Genomic DNA, 16,795 nt, shown 5'->3' with positions numbered 1-16,795 from the left:
CCCTTACATCAGCCAGGCTCCCACCCCTCAGTCCCAGGAAGCCCCTTCCCCAGATACTCACCAGGTGAACTCCCTCACTTATTAAAACACTGTCACCATATCCAATGCACTACAACTGCTGTGTCTTTTTTCTGTGCTCCCCACATGAGTATCAGCCTCAAGGAGGCAGGAATTTTTGTACTGTGTTCCCTGCTGTGACCCCAGAACAGGGCTAGTTTCTGACACGTGCTGAGTGTTCAACAAATTCTTGAACGCATGACTTCTAGTATCCTTTAGAAATACCTTTTAAAAACCAGACCATCACACCCCTACCCTCCGTGAAAGGCCAAGTCTGCAAAAACAGGAAAATTAACTATGTTTAGCTAGATAGAGCCCTTTGCTGAGGGAGATGAAGTTAACAGTCGGCAAGACCCAGGATGTTGAGAGAGCCCCGTGGCCCGGCATGGGTGAGGCATGGGTGCTATCCCAGCCGACACCTCCATGCTGTTGACTTTGGGGGGCCCCCCTTCTCTGGGCCTTGGTCCCTACGTAAATAATGAAGGAGTTGGAGCAGTAGACTCGTGGGAGGGGAGGAAGGAGAGAAATTCCTGCGATGAGAGATGCAGAGGGAAGACAAGACCTCACCAGGCAGGGGTGACTTTTATTTGAAGGCAGAAAACACCCTATTTGGGGGTTCATTTATAATCTGCAACAGTTTTGTTTTTGTTTTTTAAAAAAGGGAAAAAAAAAAGAAAAACCAGAACCCAGAGGGCCTGGGAAGGAAAGAAGGGTAGTGGGTCCACGTCAGGCTACGGTCAGGCCGCATAGGGGAAGCGGAGCAACAGACCTTCGTGAGGCTCCAGTTTCAGGCGCTCCAGCTCAAGCGGGGAGCCCTCCTCACGGCCTGGCTGGGTGCTGAGCACAAGGTCAGCCTTGGTTGGCAGGCTGGCGCTGGCGGGCAGGTCGGAGGCCTGCAGCCCAGCCAAGAGGCCCACATCCCCAAAGTTAAGCACTACCAGAAAACGCTCATTCTGGTCCCAGTGACGGATATAGGAGAAGAGTCCAGGCCCAGAGGAGAATGTATGGAAGTCCCCATGCAGTAGGGAGCGCTCCTTACTCCGCTGGTCACTCAGCTGCCGGAACAAGGAAAGGAGGGAGCCAGGGTCTTCACTCTGGCCCTAAGAATGATAAAAACATAGCGGAAGCATGTGAGGGGGTCCCCTGGGTACAGACTTCTACAAGCCCAGCCCACCCTCCACTGGTCATGGTCTGCCCATCTAAAACTCTTACCTTCACAGTCATGTTGGCACTTACAGCTCCTGGGATGTCAGGGAAGCTGGACTCATCCCACAGCATAACTGGAGCCTCCACAGGCTGAAATGCAGAGAAAACAGGACTTAAAAAAGGCCTGGGGTCAGGCATGGTGGCTCACATCTGTAATTCCAGCACTCTGGAAGCCCAAGGCAAGAGGATCGCTTGAGCCCAGGCATTTGAAACCAGCCTCAGCAAAATAATGAGCCCTCATCTCTGCTACAAAATTTTAAAAAATTAGCTGGGTGTAGTGTCCCTATAGTCCCAGCTACTGGGGAGGCTGAGGAGGGAGGATCACTTGAACCCAGGAATTTGAGCTTGCAGTGAGCCATGACTGCACCACTGTACTCCAGCCTGGGCAACAGAGTGAGACCCTGTTTCAAAAAAAAAGCCCTGGGCCCACTGTCCCTTATCCCTCTTCCCATTCCCATCCTCATCGATATACAACCTCCCCTACTCATGTCTGGCTTTTTTTTTTTTTTTTTTTTTTGAGACGGAGTCTCGCTCTGCTCAGGTTGGAGTGCAGTGGCACGATCTTGACTTACTGCAACCTCTGCCTCCTGGGTTCAAGCGATTCTCCTGCCTCAGCCTCCCGAGTAGCAGACTACAGGTGCTCGCCACCACACCCAGCTAATGTTTTTGTATTTTTAGTAAAGACAGGGTTTCACCATGTTGGCCAGGCTGGTCTCGAACTCCTGACCTCAGGTGATCCACCCACCTTGGCCTCCCAAAGTGCTGGGATTACAGGCATGAGCCACCACGCCCGGCCTGGCTAACTTCTACTGCATGAGTGAGGCAGGCCCCCACCTCAGGGTCCTCACACATACACTGTTGCCCCCCAGCCGAGAGCTCCCAGATGACTGCCAGCCAGCTCTCTCACTTCCCTCAGGTATCTGCTTGGTTATCTTACCACATCTCCTATGGCTGCTCTCTATAAAACAAGCCCCATCATCCCCTAGTCTGTAGGCTACTTACCCTGCCTTCTTTTGCATAGCACTGATCAGCAACTGGCATTTTATTTAGGCATATCTAATTATCTAACCACCTCCAGCTCTCTTGTGCAATGCTGTATCCTCCGTGTAACAAATAAAAATTACTCTATAAACATCTGTGGAATAAATGAATAACTGGTTCTATAAACATCGTGCTGATGGCAGGGTGCAGTGGCTCGCACCTGTAATCATAGCTGTTTGGGAGGCCAAGGTGGGAGGATCACTTGCGCCCAGGAGTTTGAGACCAGCCTGGGAAACACAGTGAGAATACACCTCTAGATTTTAATAATTAGCTGTGGCCAGGTACAATGGCTCACACCTGTAGTCCCAGCACTTTGGGAGGTCGGTGCAGGCAGACCAGTTGAGCCCAGGAGTTGGAGACCAGCCTGGGCAACATAGTGAGACCACACCTAATTAGCTGTGGCCAGGCACAGTGGCTCACACCTGTAGTCCCAGCACTTTGGAAGGTCAGGGCAGGCAGATCGATTGAGCCCAGGAGTTGGAGACCAGCCTGGACAACAATAGTGAAACCCTGTCTCTACAAAAATTAGCTGGGCGTGGTGGTGTACACCTGTATTCCCAGCTACTTGGGAAGCTGGGAGGCAGAATTGCAGTGAGACATAATCGCACCACTGGAATCTAGCCTGAGCAACAGAGCAAGACCCTGTCTCCAAAAAAAGATGAGCTGGGCATGGTGGCACACACCTATCTATGGTACGGATCCCAGCTACTTAGAAGGCTGAGGTGGGATGATCACTTCAGCCTGGGAGGCGGAGGCTACAGTGGACCAAGATCATGCCACTGCACTCCAGCCTGGCCAACATAGTGAAATGCTGTCTTTAAAAAAAAAAGTCGGGCATCAACACTAACCCTGCGTCTAAAGCTTGTGAATGCCTTTGTAGTAGTACCCCACCATGTATATCTTTCTTTTTCTTTTCTTTTCTTTTTTTGAGGAGTCTTGCTCTGTCACCCAGGCTATTGTGCAGTGGCGCAATCTCAGTTCACTGCAACCTCTGCCTCCTGGTTCAAGCAATTCTCCTGCCTCAGCCTCCTCCTGAGTAGCTGGGACTACAGGTGTGCACCACCACGCCTGGCTAATTTTTGTATTTTTAGTAGAGACTGGGTTTCACCATGTTGGCCAGGCTGGTTTTGAACTCCTCACCTCCAGTGATTCACCCGCTTTGGACTCCCAAAGTGCTAGGATTACAGGCGTGAGCCACCGTGCCCAGCCACTGCCATGTACTTCTCCACTTATTTGTCTGGCTCCCTCACTAAGCTATGAGCTTCCGAGGGCACAGAGTCTAGCACAGTACCCACTGTCCAAAGAATAAAGGAATAAATAAATGAATGGTGGCTACCATAGCAAACATCTGCCAGGTACCAGGCATTACCATTGAAAACATGCCCTCATTTAATCCTAATCAGCCTTCAAGAAATGCAGTAACACAAGGGATGACCAAAATTCAGAAAGGTAAAATAATTTGCCCAAAGTCACACAGCTACCCAAATACTGACTAGGAATCAAATGCGTTTTCACCCCAAGGCTCACGTCTATCTGCCGCCATCCCCAGAATCATCATAAGATGGATAAACAACCTCCCCGTGACAGACAGACAGCAAGCAGTACCTGTCCAGGAAGGGCAGCCGCCTTCAGGCCAATCTCATCTCCGTAGCTGAAAACAGGGGTCCCTGGCAGGGTGAAGAGCATCAGCTGGTAGAGTCGGAGAAGTTGAGCCGGCAAGAAGGAAGTCAGGAGCCCTGCCTGAGACAACTACAGGGAGAGACACTCTGGTGAGCCCCATAACCCACCTCTGCCTCCGTCTCCCAGCAACGCTTTCTTCTCCCATCTGCCCCCTTTCCCACCAGCATGGTACTCACACTCCAGCTGCACCAGCGATTGCCAGTAGCATTCAAATACTGTGTGACTAGGGATTTTGTATGCTCCCCAGTAAAGCTGGAATCAGACAGGTATGAGCTAGTCAACAGCAAGTCTTTGTTGGATTCGAGTAGGCTCACGATCTGCTGAAGGTCGGAGGAGTTAGTCCCTGCAATCAAGAGCCTGCAGAGGGGAGGGAGGGGGTCAAGGTTAGTATAAGAAAGAAAGAACGGGCCGGGCGCAGTGGCTCACGCCTGTAATCCCAGAACTTTGGGCGGCTGAGGCAGGCGATCACCTGAGGTCAAGAGTTCGAGACCAGCCTGACCAACATGGAGAAACCCCGTCTCTATTGAAAATACAAAAATTAGCCGGGCATGGTGGCACATGCTTGTAATCCCACCTACTCGGGAGGCTGAGGGAGGAGAATCACTTGAACCCGGGAGGCAGAGGTTGCGGTGAGCTGAGATCGTACCATTGCACTCCAGCCCAGGCAACAAGAGCGAAGCTTCGTCTCAAAAAAAAAAAAGAAAAAAAGAATAAAGGTAAAGAAAGTCCTCTAGACTAGGAATCCCCCATTCTTAGGCCCAGCACTCCACTGAGGGGTTCCCACAATGGAACTCCGTCAGCAGAATGGCACCCGTACCCACCTATCTTCACTGAAGCCCTTGGTGATGTTTTCCCACTCAGCCAAGAATGAGGATGCATCCTAGAAAGAAAAAAGTAGAATCAAGGAACAGGGAATATTACTAGGCTCTGGCTGAGTCCCTCTGTTCTCGCCCAAGCTTTGTCCCTAATGTGGAAAGGGAACTCACCTTCAGATTCTCTATGTCTCGAACCTGGAACCCATCCACGCCAGCTTGCAGCCAAAACTCCAGAGCATCCTATAGGGGACAGAAGAATAGAGGACAGACATCAATTCTTAGGAAAAGGCTCAGAAAATTCCAGCCCACACTAAACCTCACCCACCCCACACTTATCCAGGAGCTGGGGAGAGAGGCCTGTGCCTTGCCTCTGTCTTTCCCACCTGCACTACAAAGGTTTACCCTTTGGACCCTTCCAGCTCTACCCTTCCACTGATTTTCTTAGTGCTACAGCATTTTAGTTCTCTATTCTTGCCTCTGGCAAATCACACAGCTTCATCTTTGAAAGCTACAGAAAAGGCACCAGAGAAAAGGTACATCCATAAACAAAACTTCTTTTAACACTTAGCATTGGAATGTTAGTGTATCTATTTTAGAGATGAAAAAACAGAGAAGCAAGGAGATGCGTCCACGGTCATTCACAATCAGTGAGCAGCAGACAGGATCTAAAATGTCAGTCAAGATTGCCCCTCTCCTAGTTTCCTGAGGTCTGGGGAAGGTGTGAGCACAATAGCTGCTCAGAGCAAGGCCAAGGATGAAAGATTGAAATTCAAAGCACAGCCCCAGGGCAGTTTAGAGTTGAAAAGAGGCCAGTGCTGCAGAATGGAATCCTGGCAGTCATCCTGCACACACCACAGAACTTCACCCCCACTCTCCTATTCTTCCCTTTCTCTGGGCCATGTACCCTCTCCTCTGGTCTCCATTTCCATCTGAGACCCTCACGCCAAACCATCCAATCCAAAAACATTCCCTCATCAGCATCTTTTAACGGGTCCCCTAGTAACTGGCAAGGCCTAAACTGGATGATCCCAGGGTCCTACCCAAATGCTGGGAGTCCAGACTTCTATCTTAGCTACCAGCAGTGTCAGTATCTGCTTCCATTTTTGTTCTACCCATTCTGAACATGTCAGTGTCCTAGGACCCAGACATCAGGAGCTAGGGTAACATTCAAAGTCCTACTCCTAGCCTGCTGAGTATAGATTTGAGCCTATGGCAAATTAGATACCTTATATGGTTATACAGGGAATTGGAAACATCTATAAAATACCTGGCACAGTCCCAGACACATAGAGTACCCCAGTGCTTATAATTTCAGACTGGGCTCTATTCCAAATACATCAAACAAGAACTGGGAAACCAGTCAGGGCAGGATTCCCACAGATAAAGGGCTTCCTCTCCCAAAAGAAAGAAAAATCAAACTTCCAGACTCACATCTGAGAAGGTCCCTTCCTGTCACTGTCTCATCCTCAGAGCCAAGGAAAGAAGAAAAATAAGAGGTCAGAAAAGGAACAAGAAAAACAGGTCTGCTGTTGGCCTATCCTTTGGCTATAGGAGGAGGCGCTCCTCTTGGTCCCAAGGAGCAAAGGGACCCTCAGCTGCAGCCAGGCTGGGTCTACAGGGCTTGCTGTGAAAGGACTATTCCAGCCCCAGCATCTGACTTCCACCAGCCATCAGCTCCAACACTCACCTTCACCTTGGTGGCCACACTGTCAACCTGGGTGGAGAACCACGAGTTCTCACCCCGGTAGTTGGGAGTGAGGTCCAGAATGACACGGATGCCTAGAACAATGGAGAAAGACGCAGTCATGAGACAGTCTGCGAGTTAAGGGGAAACAAGAAAATCACAAATGCAAGTCACTGAGTGTTTCCTATATATTATTTGGTACAAAAGCTTGAATTGGAACCCTGGCAAAATTCATTCCATTGATACAGATGTGAGCAAGGAAGGGCCTTAAGACACTGGAAGGCAGGCCAGGCGAGTTCAAAACCAGCCCAGTCAACATGGTGAAAATCGTCTCTACTAAAAATATAAAAATTATCCCAGTGTGGTGGCACATGGCTGTAGTCCCAGCTACTCAGGAGGCTGAGGCACGAGAATCGCCTGAACCCCAGAGGAGGAGACTGCAGTAAGCTGAGATCGTTCCACTGCACTACAGCCTGGGCGACAGAGTGAGACTCCATCTCAAAAAAAAAAAAAAAAAAAAAAAAAAGATATTGGAAGGCAGAAAGTTTATAGTGCAGAGAAGTGGCCCCTGTGTTCACTCCCAAAGTGAACCTTTTTAAACATGTGTCTATACTGAGTTGTAAAACAATATTTGGGATTTTTCCCCCGCAAAGAACCTACTGTTTTACAAGTTTAAAACCACTGGTTTAGTAAATATCTACATTTTGCAAATAAAGGCACTAAAGCCCAGAAGTTAAATGACCTGTTCAAGATGCTACAGCCAAATAGAAAGCCCCCAAACGACTGGACAAATCCATTTTGGGCTGAAGACTAACAAATCTCCCCTCTACCTGCCCTAAGAAAACTCAGAGCTAGTTGGGAGGAAACGAGACAAAAGTTCTATTCTACTTTTCCTCTGGCCAAGTCTTTTCTAGCTGTTTCCTTGGGAACCCCAAGATACCCACTCTTTTTTTTAGCCGACTGCAAGAGACTGTCAAAATCTTCCTTGGAGCCAAAATTGGGGTCGATCTGCAGCAAGTCGGTCTGAGCGACATCGTCCTTCTGGTTCTTGTGAAGTGGGCCCAGCACAAGGCCCTTCACCTTCAGAGAGCTCAGGTAATCGAGACGCCCCTTCAGACCTGAAATGGGCGGCTGGGTTAACAGGTGAGGCCCCTCTGAGGGGCCCCTGACCTCCCCACTCTCCCTTCTCCCAGAGCCTAAGGATGGGCCGGGGAGAAAGGAGGGGGAGAGGGGGTGATGGGGAGGCGAGGCTGAATCACCAGACTCAGAGGAGCTGATGTAAGGACTCCTGCACATTACTTGAGAAACCGGTTGCAACTGGCTTCTGGCACCGCGGGGAGGGAGGACGCTGAGTCACCCACCCTCGTGACAGAGTGAGAGGCGGGTCGGCTTTCTTCAAAGAAAGGAGGGAAGGGCAATGTGCCGGAGAGGGGGTGGGGGAAGAGGGAACGGTCATCGGTACCGGATGGAGGGGAGAACCATCTAGATTCGTCTGGGGACAGGGGAGGGGGTCGGTGCAGGTCACCAGATTCAACCCGGGGCACCCTGGGCGGCGGCGCGCTCCACTCACCCGCCAAGTTGCCCGAGCCGTGGCCCTGGAAGGCCTGAAGGTCACCGATGCGGTAGAGGGCGCCCGTGTGCCACCACTTCTGCGCCGGTAGCTCGCGACAGCGCGGCGCCCGCACGATTATGACCACGGCACCCGCCAGCATGCCGAGCCAGCCGAGCCAGAAGAGCAGCAGCAGCACCCAGCGGGTACGCACCCAGCCGGGACTGCCCGCCACCTTCAGCAGCTCCTCCTTGGACAGGCCCGTGAACTTAGCTGCGGCTGCTGCCTCCGCCTCGTCTTCCGCCACCTTGATCTTCACCAGACCATTCTTCTCGGCTCCCGCCACGGCCATGGCAGCCCCAGACGCCGCGTTCATCGGCTGCTTCTCGGGTTCTAACTCATTCAGCTCCACCTCCTTCATATCCACCTCGGTGTCCTGGCTCATGGTGCCTGCAGAACCGGCGACACGACGAAGCTTGAGGTCAGATGGTGGCTCAACCCCTGCCCGGACCCTCGGACCCAGAACGGTCTCCCGGCCTGTGTGCCTCCGCGCAGCTTCAGCTACTGCATCTGCTCAGCAACAGGCGCGGCCTCTGGGAAGGGGCAGCGGAGCCCCGCCCCAGCCCGCCCCTTAAGGTGGAACCTCGGGGACTGCCCCAGCCGTGGGCGGCTCAGGGTAGTAAAGTCAGGAACACGCCTCCGACAGTACTTCCTGGGTCGTCCAATTTCTGATCTCCAACCTGTCTAAACCTAAGGTTCTTTTCAACCTGACTCTGGGAAGGCTTGGCACGGAGCCACCTTTAAGTGGACGAGGCCTGTGATCCTGTCCCAAATCCCGAGGCCCCTCCAGTGTCCTTGAGGCCTTACCGCCCCCAAAGGCCCCTCTTCTTCCGTTCCAGCAGGCTAGTAACTACCCCAACACCATCCTCCATTTGCCCCTGGTTCACGGCTCCGGGCACCGCCGGGTTTTCCCAACTTCGCATGGCTACTTGCGCTCTCAGAGGCAGCCAGTCACAACTTCCGCCTTTTCCCCGACCAAGGCTTGCCCTCTCAGGCCTCTGGGACTTGGCGCTAGACCTCTGCTTCCATGCACGGCTTACTCCCACTCGTTTTTCAAGACTCATCTTGAATTTATTTCAAGTAATTCCTCATGCAGCAACTATTTATTGTGTACTCACTACAATACTTTGCTTTGTTAACTTTATTGAATTAACAAGAATCCAGTCTTCTTCACAGTACGTTAAAATGAACGGTTTGGGCAGGAGAGTTGAGGTAGACACCCCCCTTCGTATCCTACCCCACCCCCAGCTGCTAGCACCTGGATTTGGCAGCTAGGAATCAGACATCCAGAAGAGACTGATAGGGCTGTAATGAACATAACAGAGCTAGGTCTCAGAGGCATCCACTTTCTTCCTAGAATAGACCAGAAGATGCCATGGCCAGACTCTCCCACCTTGCAGGGTCTATCACGGTCATCCCAAACTCCCCCACGGTCCTGTCTCCCTATCACTTCACTATGTTAGGCCTTGGAGGCAGCTGATACTGCAAAAGCTTTGAAGAAGCCTAGAATTCCCTCTAGAATTCCCTCCACAGGGTCCTTGGATTGAAGTGGGGCAGAGAAAAGGTTCACAGCAGGAAAATACCGGACATCAACACCATGAGGTGCCAACACTCTCAGGAACTCCTTGTTCCTAAACAGTGCCAGTTGGGCTACTTTCAGAGAGGAGCTGGAGGAAACCGGTTCTTTCTCCCTTTCCCACCTAGGCTGGAAGCCAAGATTGCTGTGTATTTGGAAGAAAGCAAAAGCCAAGATCTTAAGTAATAGCACAGAGAAAAGGATCATCTTCTGCTAGCCCCCTCTGCAACCCCAGGCATCCATCCTCATCCCCACCCTAGGAACAAGGGGTGCAGGGGGCAGCCCCGGGAGAAGGCGAGCAAGTGGGTTCAGATCAGTGCTCAAAGATGATAAGAGGTCCAAGGTGTCCTGCATGTGCCAGATAAGAAGTGCCAACCAGAGGTTCTGAATGGACTTTATCTCGAGCACAAATGCTCAAGGCTGGGTGCAGTGTGACTCATGCCTGTCACCTAGCCCTTTAGGAGGCCAAGGAGGGAGGATTTCTTGAGGCCAGGAGTTTAAGACCAGCCTGGACAACATATTGAGACCCAATTTCTAAATAAATAGAGACATACATTTTAAAATTATCTGGGCCTGGCTGGGCATGGTGCCTCACACCTGTAATCACACCTGCTAATCCCTGTAATCCCACTTCTCATGCTGTGGCATGAGAATCCCTTGAACCCAGGAGGTAGAGGTTGCAGTGAGCTGAGAATGGGCCACTGCACTCCAGCCTGGGTGACACAGCAAGACTCTGCCTCAAAAAAACTAACAGGCCAGGTGTGGTGGCTGACACCTGTAATCCCAACACTTTGGGAGGCTGAGGCTGGCAGATAACTTGAGGCCAGGAGTTCGTGACCAGCCTGGCCAACATGGTGAAACCCCATCTCCACTAAAAATACAAAAATTAGCTGGATGTGGTGGCACACGCCTGTAGTCTCGGACTTGGAGGGGGGAGGCATGAGACTCGCTTGAACCCTAGAGGCAGAGGTTGCAGTGAGCCAAGACTGCGCAGCTGCACTCCAGCCTGGGTGACAGAGTGAGACTATCTCAAAAAAAAAAAAAAAAATCTGTGACTGGTGATGTGTCCCTGTAATCCCATGAGGTGCCAACATTCAAGGGAAGCAAAAGCACGAGGATCACTTGAGTCCAGGAGTTTGTGAGGCTGCAGTGACCCATGGTGGCACCACTGCATGCCAGCCTAGGAGACAGAGCAAGACCTCAGAACAAGGTTGAGAACTGTGGGGTCAGAAGCTGTCTTTGAGATGGTCCAACATGACACAGTATCTCACTCACAGACCCTCATGGCTCCAAATGGCTCAAGTCAATTCCTTTTGTTTTGTTTTGTTTTTTTGAGACAGGGTCTCACACTGTCACCCAGCATGGAGTGCAGTGGCACGATCTCAGTTCACTGCAACTTTTGCCTCTCAGGTTCAAGTGATTCTTCTGCCTGAGCCTCCCCAGTAGCTGGGATTACAGGAGGCGTGCACCACCACACCCCGCTTATTTTGTATTTTTAGGAGAGACGGGGTTTCACCCCGTTGGCCAGACTGATCTTGAACTACTTCAGGTGATCTGCCCACTTCGGCCTCCCAAAGTGCTGGGATTATAGGCATGAGCCACTGTGCCCGGCCTGAAGTTAATTCCTTCTGCATGCATAAAGAGGATAACAGCTTGCCTCTCCAATCTTACAAGCTACCACTGCTTCACAGGCACTACCCTCCAGCCACATCAGCCTTGAAACACCTGCCAGTCTCACAACACACAGGCTTTCTCAGGCCTCTGCATCTTGTACATGCCATACCTCTGCTGTTGGCCCTTCCTATTCGTCCACTCAACCTCATGACTTCCTATTCATTCAAGATCTAGCTCAAGTGACAGCTTTTCTCAACTCCCCAGACAAAATTACTTTCCCTCCACCATGCATCTGCCTCTGCTACAATCATGTCCCATTTGTTTATTACATTTCTTTGTCTGGATGTCTCTTTATCCTTGAAGACAAGTGGCAGGCGCCTTGTGCTATTGTCAATGAACCTGCCTATTCCCTGCCTATTCGGAGGCAGCATATAATAGGCACTTCGCAAGTGGTTGGTAAATAAGTGGATGAACTATGTCAATCAAAACCAGTATTTCCCTTCGTAGAAACAACTAAACAGGCTAGGCGCGGTGGATCACACCTGTAATCAGCACTTTCGGAGGCCAAGGCAGGCAGATAATTGAGGTCAGGAGTTCAAGACCAACCTGGCCAACGTGGTGAAACCCTGTCTCTAATAAAAGTACAAAAATTAGCCAGTCATGGTGATAGGCACCTGTAATCCCAGCTATTCAGGAGGCTGAGGTGAAAGAATCACTTGAACCCAGGACACAGAGGTTGCAGTGAGCCCAGATCACACCACCGCACTGCAACCTGGGCAACATAACAAGACTCTCTCTCAAAAAAAAAGAAAAAAGAACCGAAAAAAACTAGCATGTGAAGACAAAGGCAGGAAAATGGAAAAGAATTTTAAAACACTGTATCATATCAAGATGAACCTGTTACTACAAGAAAACAAACCAAGACTTGTAACTGTTCAACCAAAATAAAACAAACTGCCAGGCACTGTGGCTCACGCTTGTAATCCCAGCGCTTCGGGAGGCCAAGGAAGTCGGATCAATTGAGGTCAGGAGTTCAAGACCAGTCTGACTAACATGGTGAAACCCCGTCTCTACTAAAATTACAAAAATTAGCCAGGCATGGTGGCGCCTGCCTGTAATCTCAGCTACTTGGGAGGCTGAGGCAGAAGAATCACTTGAACCCAGGAGGCAGAGGTTGCAGTGAGCCAAGATCACACCATTGCACTCCAGCCTGGGCAACAAGAACAAAACTCCATCTCAAAAAAATAATATAAAATATAATAATAAAAACTAATAAATTAGGAGATGGAGGACAGGAAAACAAAGACTACAGAGAAAAAGACTAGAGAAAGGGACCGGAGGTAACTAGAGAGCCTCAGATCCTGCCATATGTGTTGACATAAAGCTTTATATTTACTATAGGAATGCGAAGAATATAATTTTTCAAGAGTTTAGCCTTCAAGAGAAGGCTGGGACAAAGCAAAGGAAAAAAAGCAGTTTGGCAGTCCAGATGCCAATAAGGTCCACTTGACACTCAGACAGGCAGATGGCGGTGCAGCCCTGAAATGCAGAGGGCCAAGTAGACAAAGAAAGTTCCTTTCTAACCCTCTGCTGCAAAAATCCGTCACATGCTTCCTAACACATGACAATTACTTGATTTTAGCCTGAAAATAACACATTTATTTTTCCTCAAACATGTAAAAAGGATTGACCAGGTACAGTGGCTCATGCCTTTAGTCCCATTGCTCTGGGAAGCCAAGGCAGGAGGATCACTTAAGCCCAGTAGTTCGAGACCAGCCTCGGCAACATAGGGAGACCCCATCTCTACAAAAATTAATAAATTAGCCAGGCATGGTGGCTCACTCTTGTGGTCCCAGTTACTCAGGAGGCTGTAGTGGGAGGATCACTTGAGCCCTCAGGTTGAGGCAGCAGTGAGCTGTGATCAAAATCACACCATCGAAGGCCGGGCGCGGTGGCTCCCACCTGTAATCCCAGCACCTTGGGAGGCTGAGGCGGGTGGATCACGAGCTCAGGAGATCGAGACCACGGTGAAACCCCGTCTCTACCAAACATACAAACAAAAAATTAGCCGGGTGTGTTGGCGGGTGCCTGTAGTCCCAGCTACTCGGGAGGCTGAGGCAGGAGAATGGCGTGAACCCAGGAGGCGGAGCTTGCAGTGAGCCGAGATCCCGCCACTGCACTCCAGTCTGGGCGACAGAGTGGACACTCTGTCTCAAAAAAAAAAAAAAACACACACACTATCGCATTCCAGCCTGGCTGACAGAGCGACCCTATCTGAAAACAAACAGGTCAGGTGTGGTGGCTCATGCCTGCAATCCCAGCACTTTGGGAGGCCGAGGCAGGTGGATCACCTGAGATCAGGAGTTTGAGACCAGCCTGGTCAACGTGGTGAAACCCCGTCTCTATTAAAAATACAAAAATGAGCTTGGGCGTCGTGGTGGGTGCCTGTAATCCCAGCTACTGGGGAGGCTGAAGCAGGAGAATCGCTTGAACCTGGGAGGCGGATGTTGCAGTGAGCCTAGATCGTGCCATTGCACTCCAGCCTGGGCAATAAGAGGGAAACTCCATCTCGAAAAACAAACGAAAAAACAAACAACAAAAAACATATAAAAAGGATTTCTTTTTTGAGACAGAGTCTCGCTCTGTCGCCCAGGCTGGAGTGCAGTGGCACGATCTTGGCTCACTGCAAGCTCCGCCCCCTGGGTTCACGCCTTTCTCCTGCGGACTACGGGCGCCCGCCACCACGCGCAGTTAATTTCGTCTTTTTTTTTTTTTTTGTATTTTTAGTAAACACGCGGTTTCACCGTGTTAGCCAGGATGGTCTTGATTTCCTGATCTCGTGATCCACCCGCCTCGGCCTCCCAAAGTGCTGGGATTACAGACGTGAGCCACCGCACCAGGCCCATGTGTTACTTTTATAATTAGAAAAAGTTATATATCTTGGCTTACTACAGCCTTAACTTCCTCAGCTTAAGAAATCGTCCCACCTCAAGTGGTCCCTCCTACCTCAGCTTCCCAAGTAGCTGGGACCACAGGTACTTGCACTATGCCCAGCTAGTATATATATATTTTGTTTGTTTTCTTTTCTTTTTTTTTTTTTTGAGAAAGAGCCTCCAATAATTTATGTAGATCTTCCCTCTGCCCAGAGATACAGAGTTTAACTCTGTACCTTTTGAGTGTGGGCTGCGCTTAGTGACTCTCTTCCGAAGAGTGTGATGACAGAGTTTTGGAGGGCCAGGGGAGGGAGAAAATGAGGATGCAGTATTGTGTGATCATGACTGCAGAAATAGCTGGTGTTGGAGGGCCTCAGTGATTATTTTAAGGCCTCTTATTGCTACTTAGCTTTTTTGATGAGATTAAGTGTGCTGTCTCTGATCAGCTGAATATCTGATGTCATTAATCCAAGGATAATATGTTACAAGCACTGCCCCAGCTTTTCCATGTATTGACCTGCTATTTCTCTGGTGTTTATCTTTTAGTATTTGGTTGCATTTGCGAGAATGGCTTGCTGCAATGTTGTTCATTCGTCTAACTTACTTGAATACTGGATACTCTTCAGATGGTGCATTTATTTCTCTTCTCCTAAGAGATGACTTTGGTTCTATTTCTTTCACTCTTTCTGGCTTTTATCCCCACTTTGCATTCTTCAGCCTTTACTAAGACAACCCTGACAGTTCTCTTCTTTAGCAGCCAGTGTCCCTCCTGTAGGATTCATAGTAACAATTAATAGTATTCTGACATCGGTTCTTCAGATAGTAACTGCCAAGTGAACTGCTTTGGTTGGAGTCTCTTTCTCTGCTTTAATTTCAACCATGCTTTGACTTCCAAATGCTCAATTCCTTAACCTCACCCATCTTTCATCTTTCTTTCTTTTTTTTTTTTTGAGACAGATTCTTGCTCTGTCACCGAGGCTGTAGTGCAGTGGTGCAATCTCAGCTTACTGCAACCTCCGACTCCCAGGTTCAAGCGATTCTCCTGCCTCAGCCAAGTAGCTGGGATTACAGGCACCTGCCACTGTGTGTCGCTAATTTTTGTATTTTTAGTAGAGATGGGGATTTGCCATGCTGGCCAAGCTGGTCTCGAACTCCTGACCTCGTGATCGTCCCACTTCAACCTCCTGAATAGCTGGTATTACAGGAGTATGCAACTATGCCTGGCTAATTTTTGTATTTTTTTAGTAGAGACAGGGTTTTGCCATGTTGTCCAAGCTGGTCTTGAAACCCTAGGTTCAACTGATCTGCCTCCCAAAGTGTTAGCATTAGAGGCATGAGCCACTGCACTCAGCTAATGAATTCTTTTTTAAAAAAACTGAAATGCGGTGGGGCTCATGCCTGTAATCCCAGCACTTTGGGAGGCCGAGGCGGGTGGATCACAAGGTCAGGAGTTCAAGACCATCCTGGCTAACACGGTGAAACCCTGTCTCTACTAAAAATACAAAAAATTAGCTGGGCATGGTGGTGGGCACCTGTAGTCCCAACTACTCAGGAGGCTGAGGCAGGAGAATGGCGTGAACTCAGAAGGCAGAGCTTGCAGTGAGCAGAGATTGCACCACCACACGCCAGCCTGGGGTACAGAGCAAGACTCTTGTCTCAAGGAAAAAAAAAAAAAAATGAAATGGCTAGGTGTGGTGGTTCTTGCCTGCAATCTCAGCACTGTGAAAGGCCAACGTGGGAGGATCTCGTTGTTGTTGTTGTTTTTTTCTGAGACAGTGTCTCACTCTGTTGCCAAGGTTGGAGTGCAGTGGCACGATCTCGGCTCACTGCAAGCTCCACCACCCAGGTTCACACCATTCTCCTGCCTCAGCCTCCCAAGTAGCTGAGACTACAGGCACACGCCACCACGCTCAGCTCATTTTTTGTATTTTCAGTAGAGACGAGGTTTCACCATGTTAACCAGGATGGTCTCGATCTCCTGATCTTGTGATCCACCTGTCTCGTCCTCCCAAAGTGCTGGGATTACAGGCGTGAGCCACCATGCCCACCAGGAGGATCTCTTGAGTCCAAGAGTTCAAGACCAGCCTGGGCAACATAGTGAGACCCTGTCTCTACAAACAAATAATAACCAAAAAAAACCCCACATATACAAGAGTAGAAAGATTTGATGGGCACGGTGGCTCACGCCTGTAATCCCAGCAATTTGGGAGGCCAAGGTGGGCGGATCACAAGGTCAGGAATTTGAGACCAGTCTGGCCAACATGGCGAAACTCCATCTCTACTAAAAATACAAAAATTAGCCGGGCGTGGTGGCAGGAGCCTGTAATCCCCGCTACTCGGGAGGCTGAAGCAGGAGAATTGCTTGAACCCGGGAGGCAGAGGTTGCAGTAAGCCAAGAAAAGGGCCAAGAATAGTAAAGATATCTAAAGAAAAAAAAAATCAGCCAGGCGCGGTGGGTCACGCCTATAATCCCAGCACTTTGGGACGCCGAGGCGGGTGGATCATGAGGTCAGGAGATCGAGATCATCCTGGCTAACACGGTGAAACCCCGTCTCTACTAAAAATACAAAAAAAAAAAAA

General features: G+C 49.9%; 1 protein-coding gene across 2 annotated transcripts in view; it reads right to left on the bottom strand.

The window, feature by feature from the left end:
- Positions 1 to 602: 602 nt before the first annotated feature.
- The window catches only part of SLC3A2 (solute carrier family 3 member 2), a 28,587-nt gene continuing 12,394 nt past the window's right edge, over positions 603 to 16,795 (bottom strand). Inside the window, exons 3-12 of one of the 2 annotated variants that reach the window (XM_017882637.1) lie at positions 12,260 to 12,355; positions 8,054 to 8,482; positions 7,428 to 7,601; positions 6,487 to 6,578; positions 4,971 to 5,039; positions 4,806 to 4,864; positions 4,161 to 4,341; positions 3,910 to 4,053; positions 1,270 to 1,353; positions 621 to 1,157 (exon numbers count right to left, since the gene is read on the bottom strand). In XM_017882637.1, the coding sequence (XP_017738126.1) occupies positions 795 to 1,157; positions 1,270 to 1,353; positions 3,910 to 4,053; positions 4,161 to 4,341; positions 4,806 to 4,864; positions 4,971 to 5,039; positions 6,487 to 6,578; positions 7,428 to 7,601; positions 8,054 to 8,482; positions 12,260 to 12,355 (1,691 nt within the window). In that variant the 3' untranslated portion in view covers positions 621 to 794. Of the gene's footprint in view, positions 1,158 to 1,269; positions 1,354 to 3,909; positions 4,054 to 4,160; positions 4,342 to 4,805; positions 4,865 to 4,970; positions 5,040 to 6,486; positions 6,579 to 7,427; positions 7,602 to 8,053; positions 9,072 to 12,259; positions 12,356 to 16,795 lie in introns of those variants that run through there. The other variant, XM_017882636.1, reaches the window with a different exon arrangement.

This window comes from Rhinopithecus bieti, unplaced genomic scaffold (genome assembly GCF_001698545.2).
Source record: "Rhinopithecus bieti isolate Rb0 unplaced genomic scaffold, ASM169854v2 scaffold_13271, whole genome shotgun sequence".
Lineage (NCBI taxonomy): Eukaryota > Metazoa > Chordata > Mammalia > Primates > Cercopithecidae > Rhinopithecus > Rhinopithecus bieti.
Note: the sequence above shows the minus strand (reverse complement) of the source record. Positions and strands in the feature narration are given on the sequence as shown.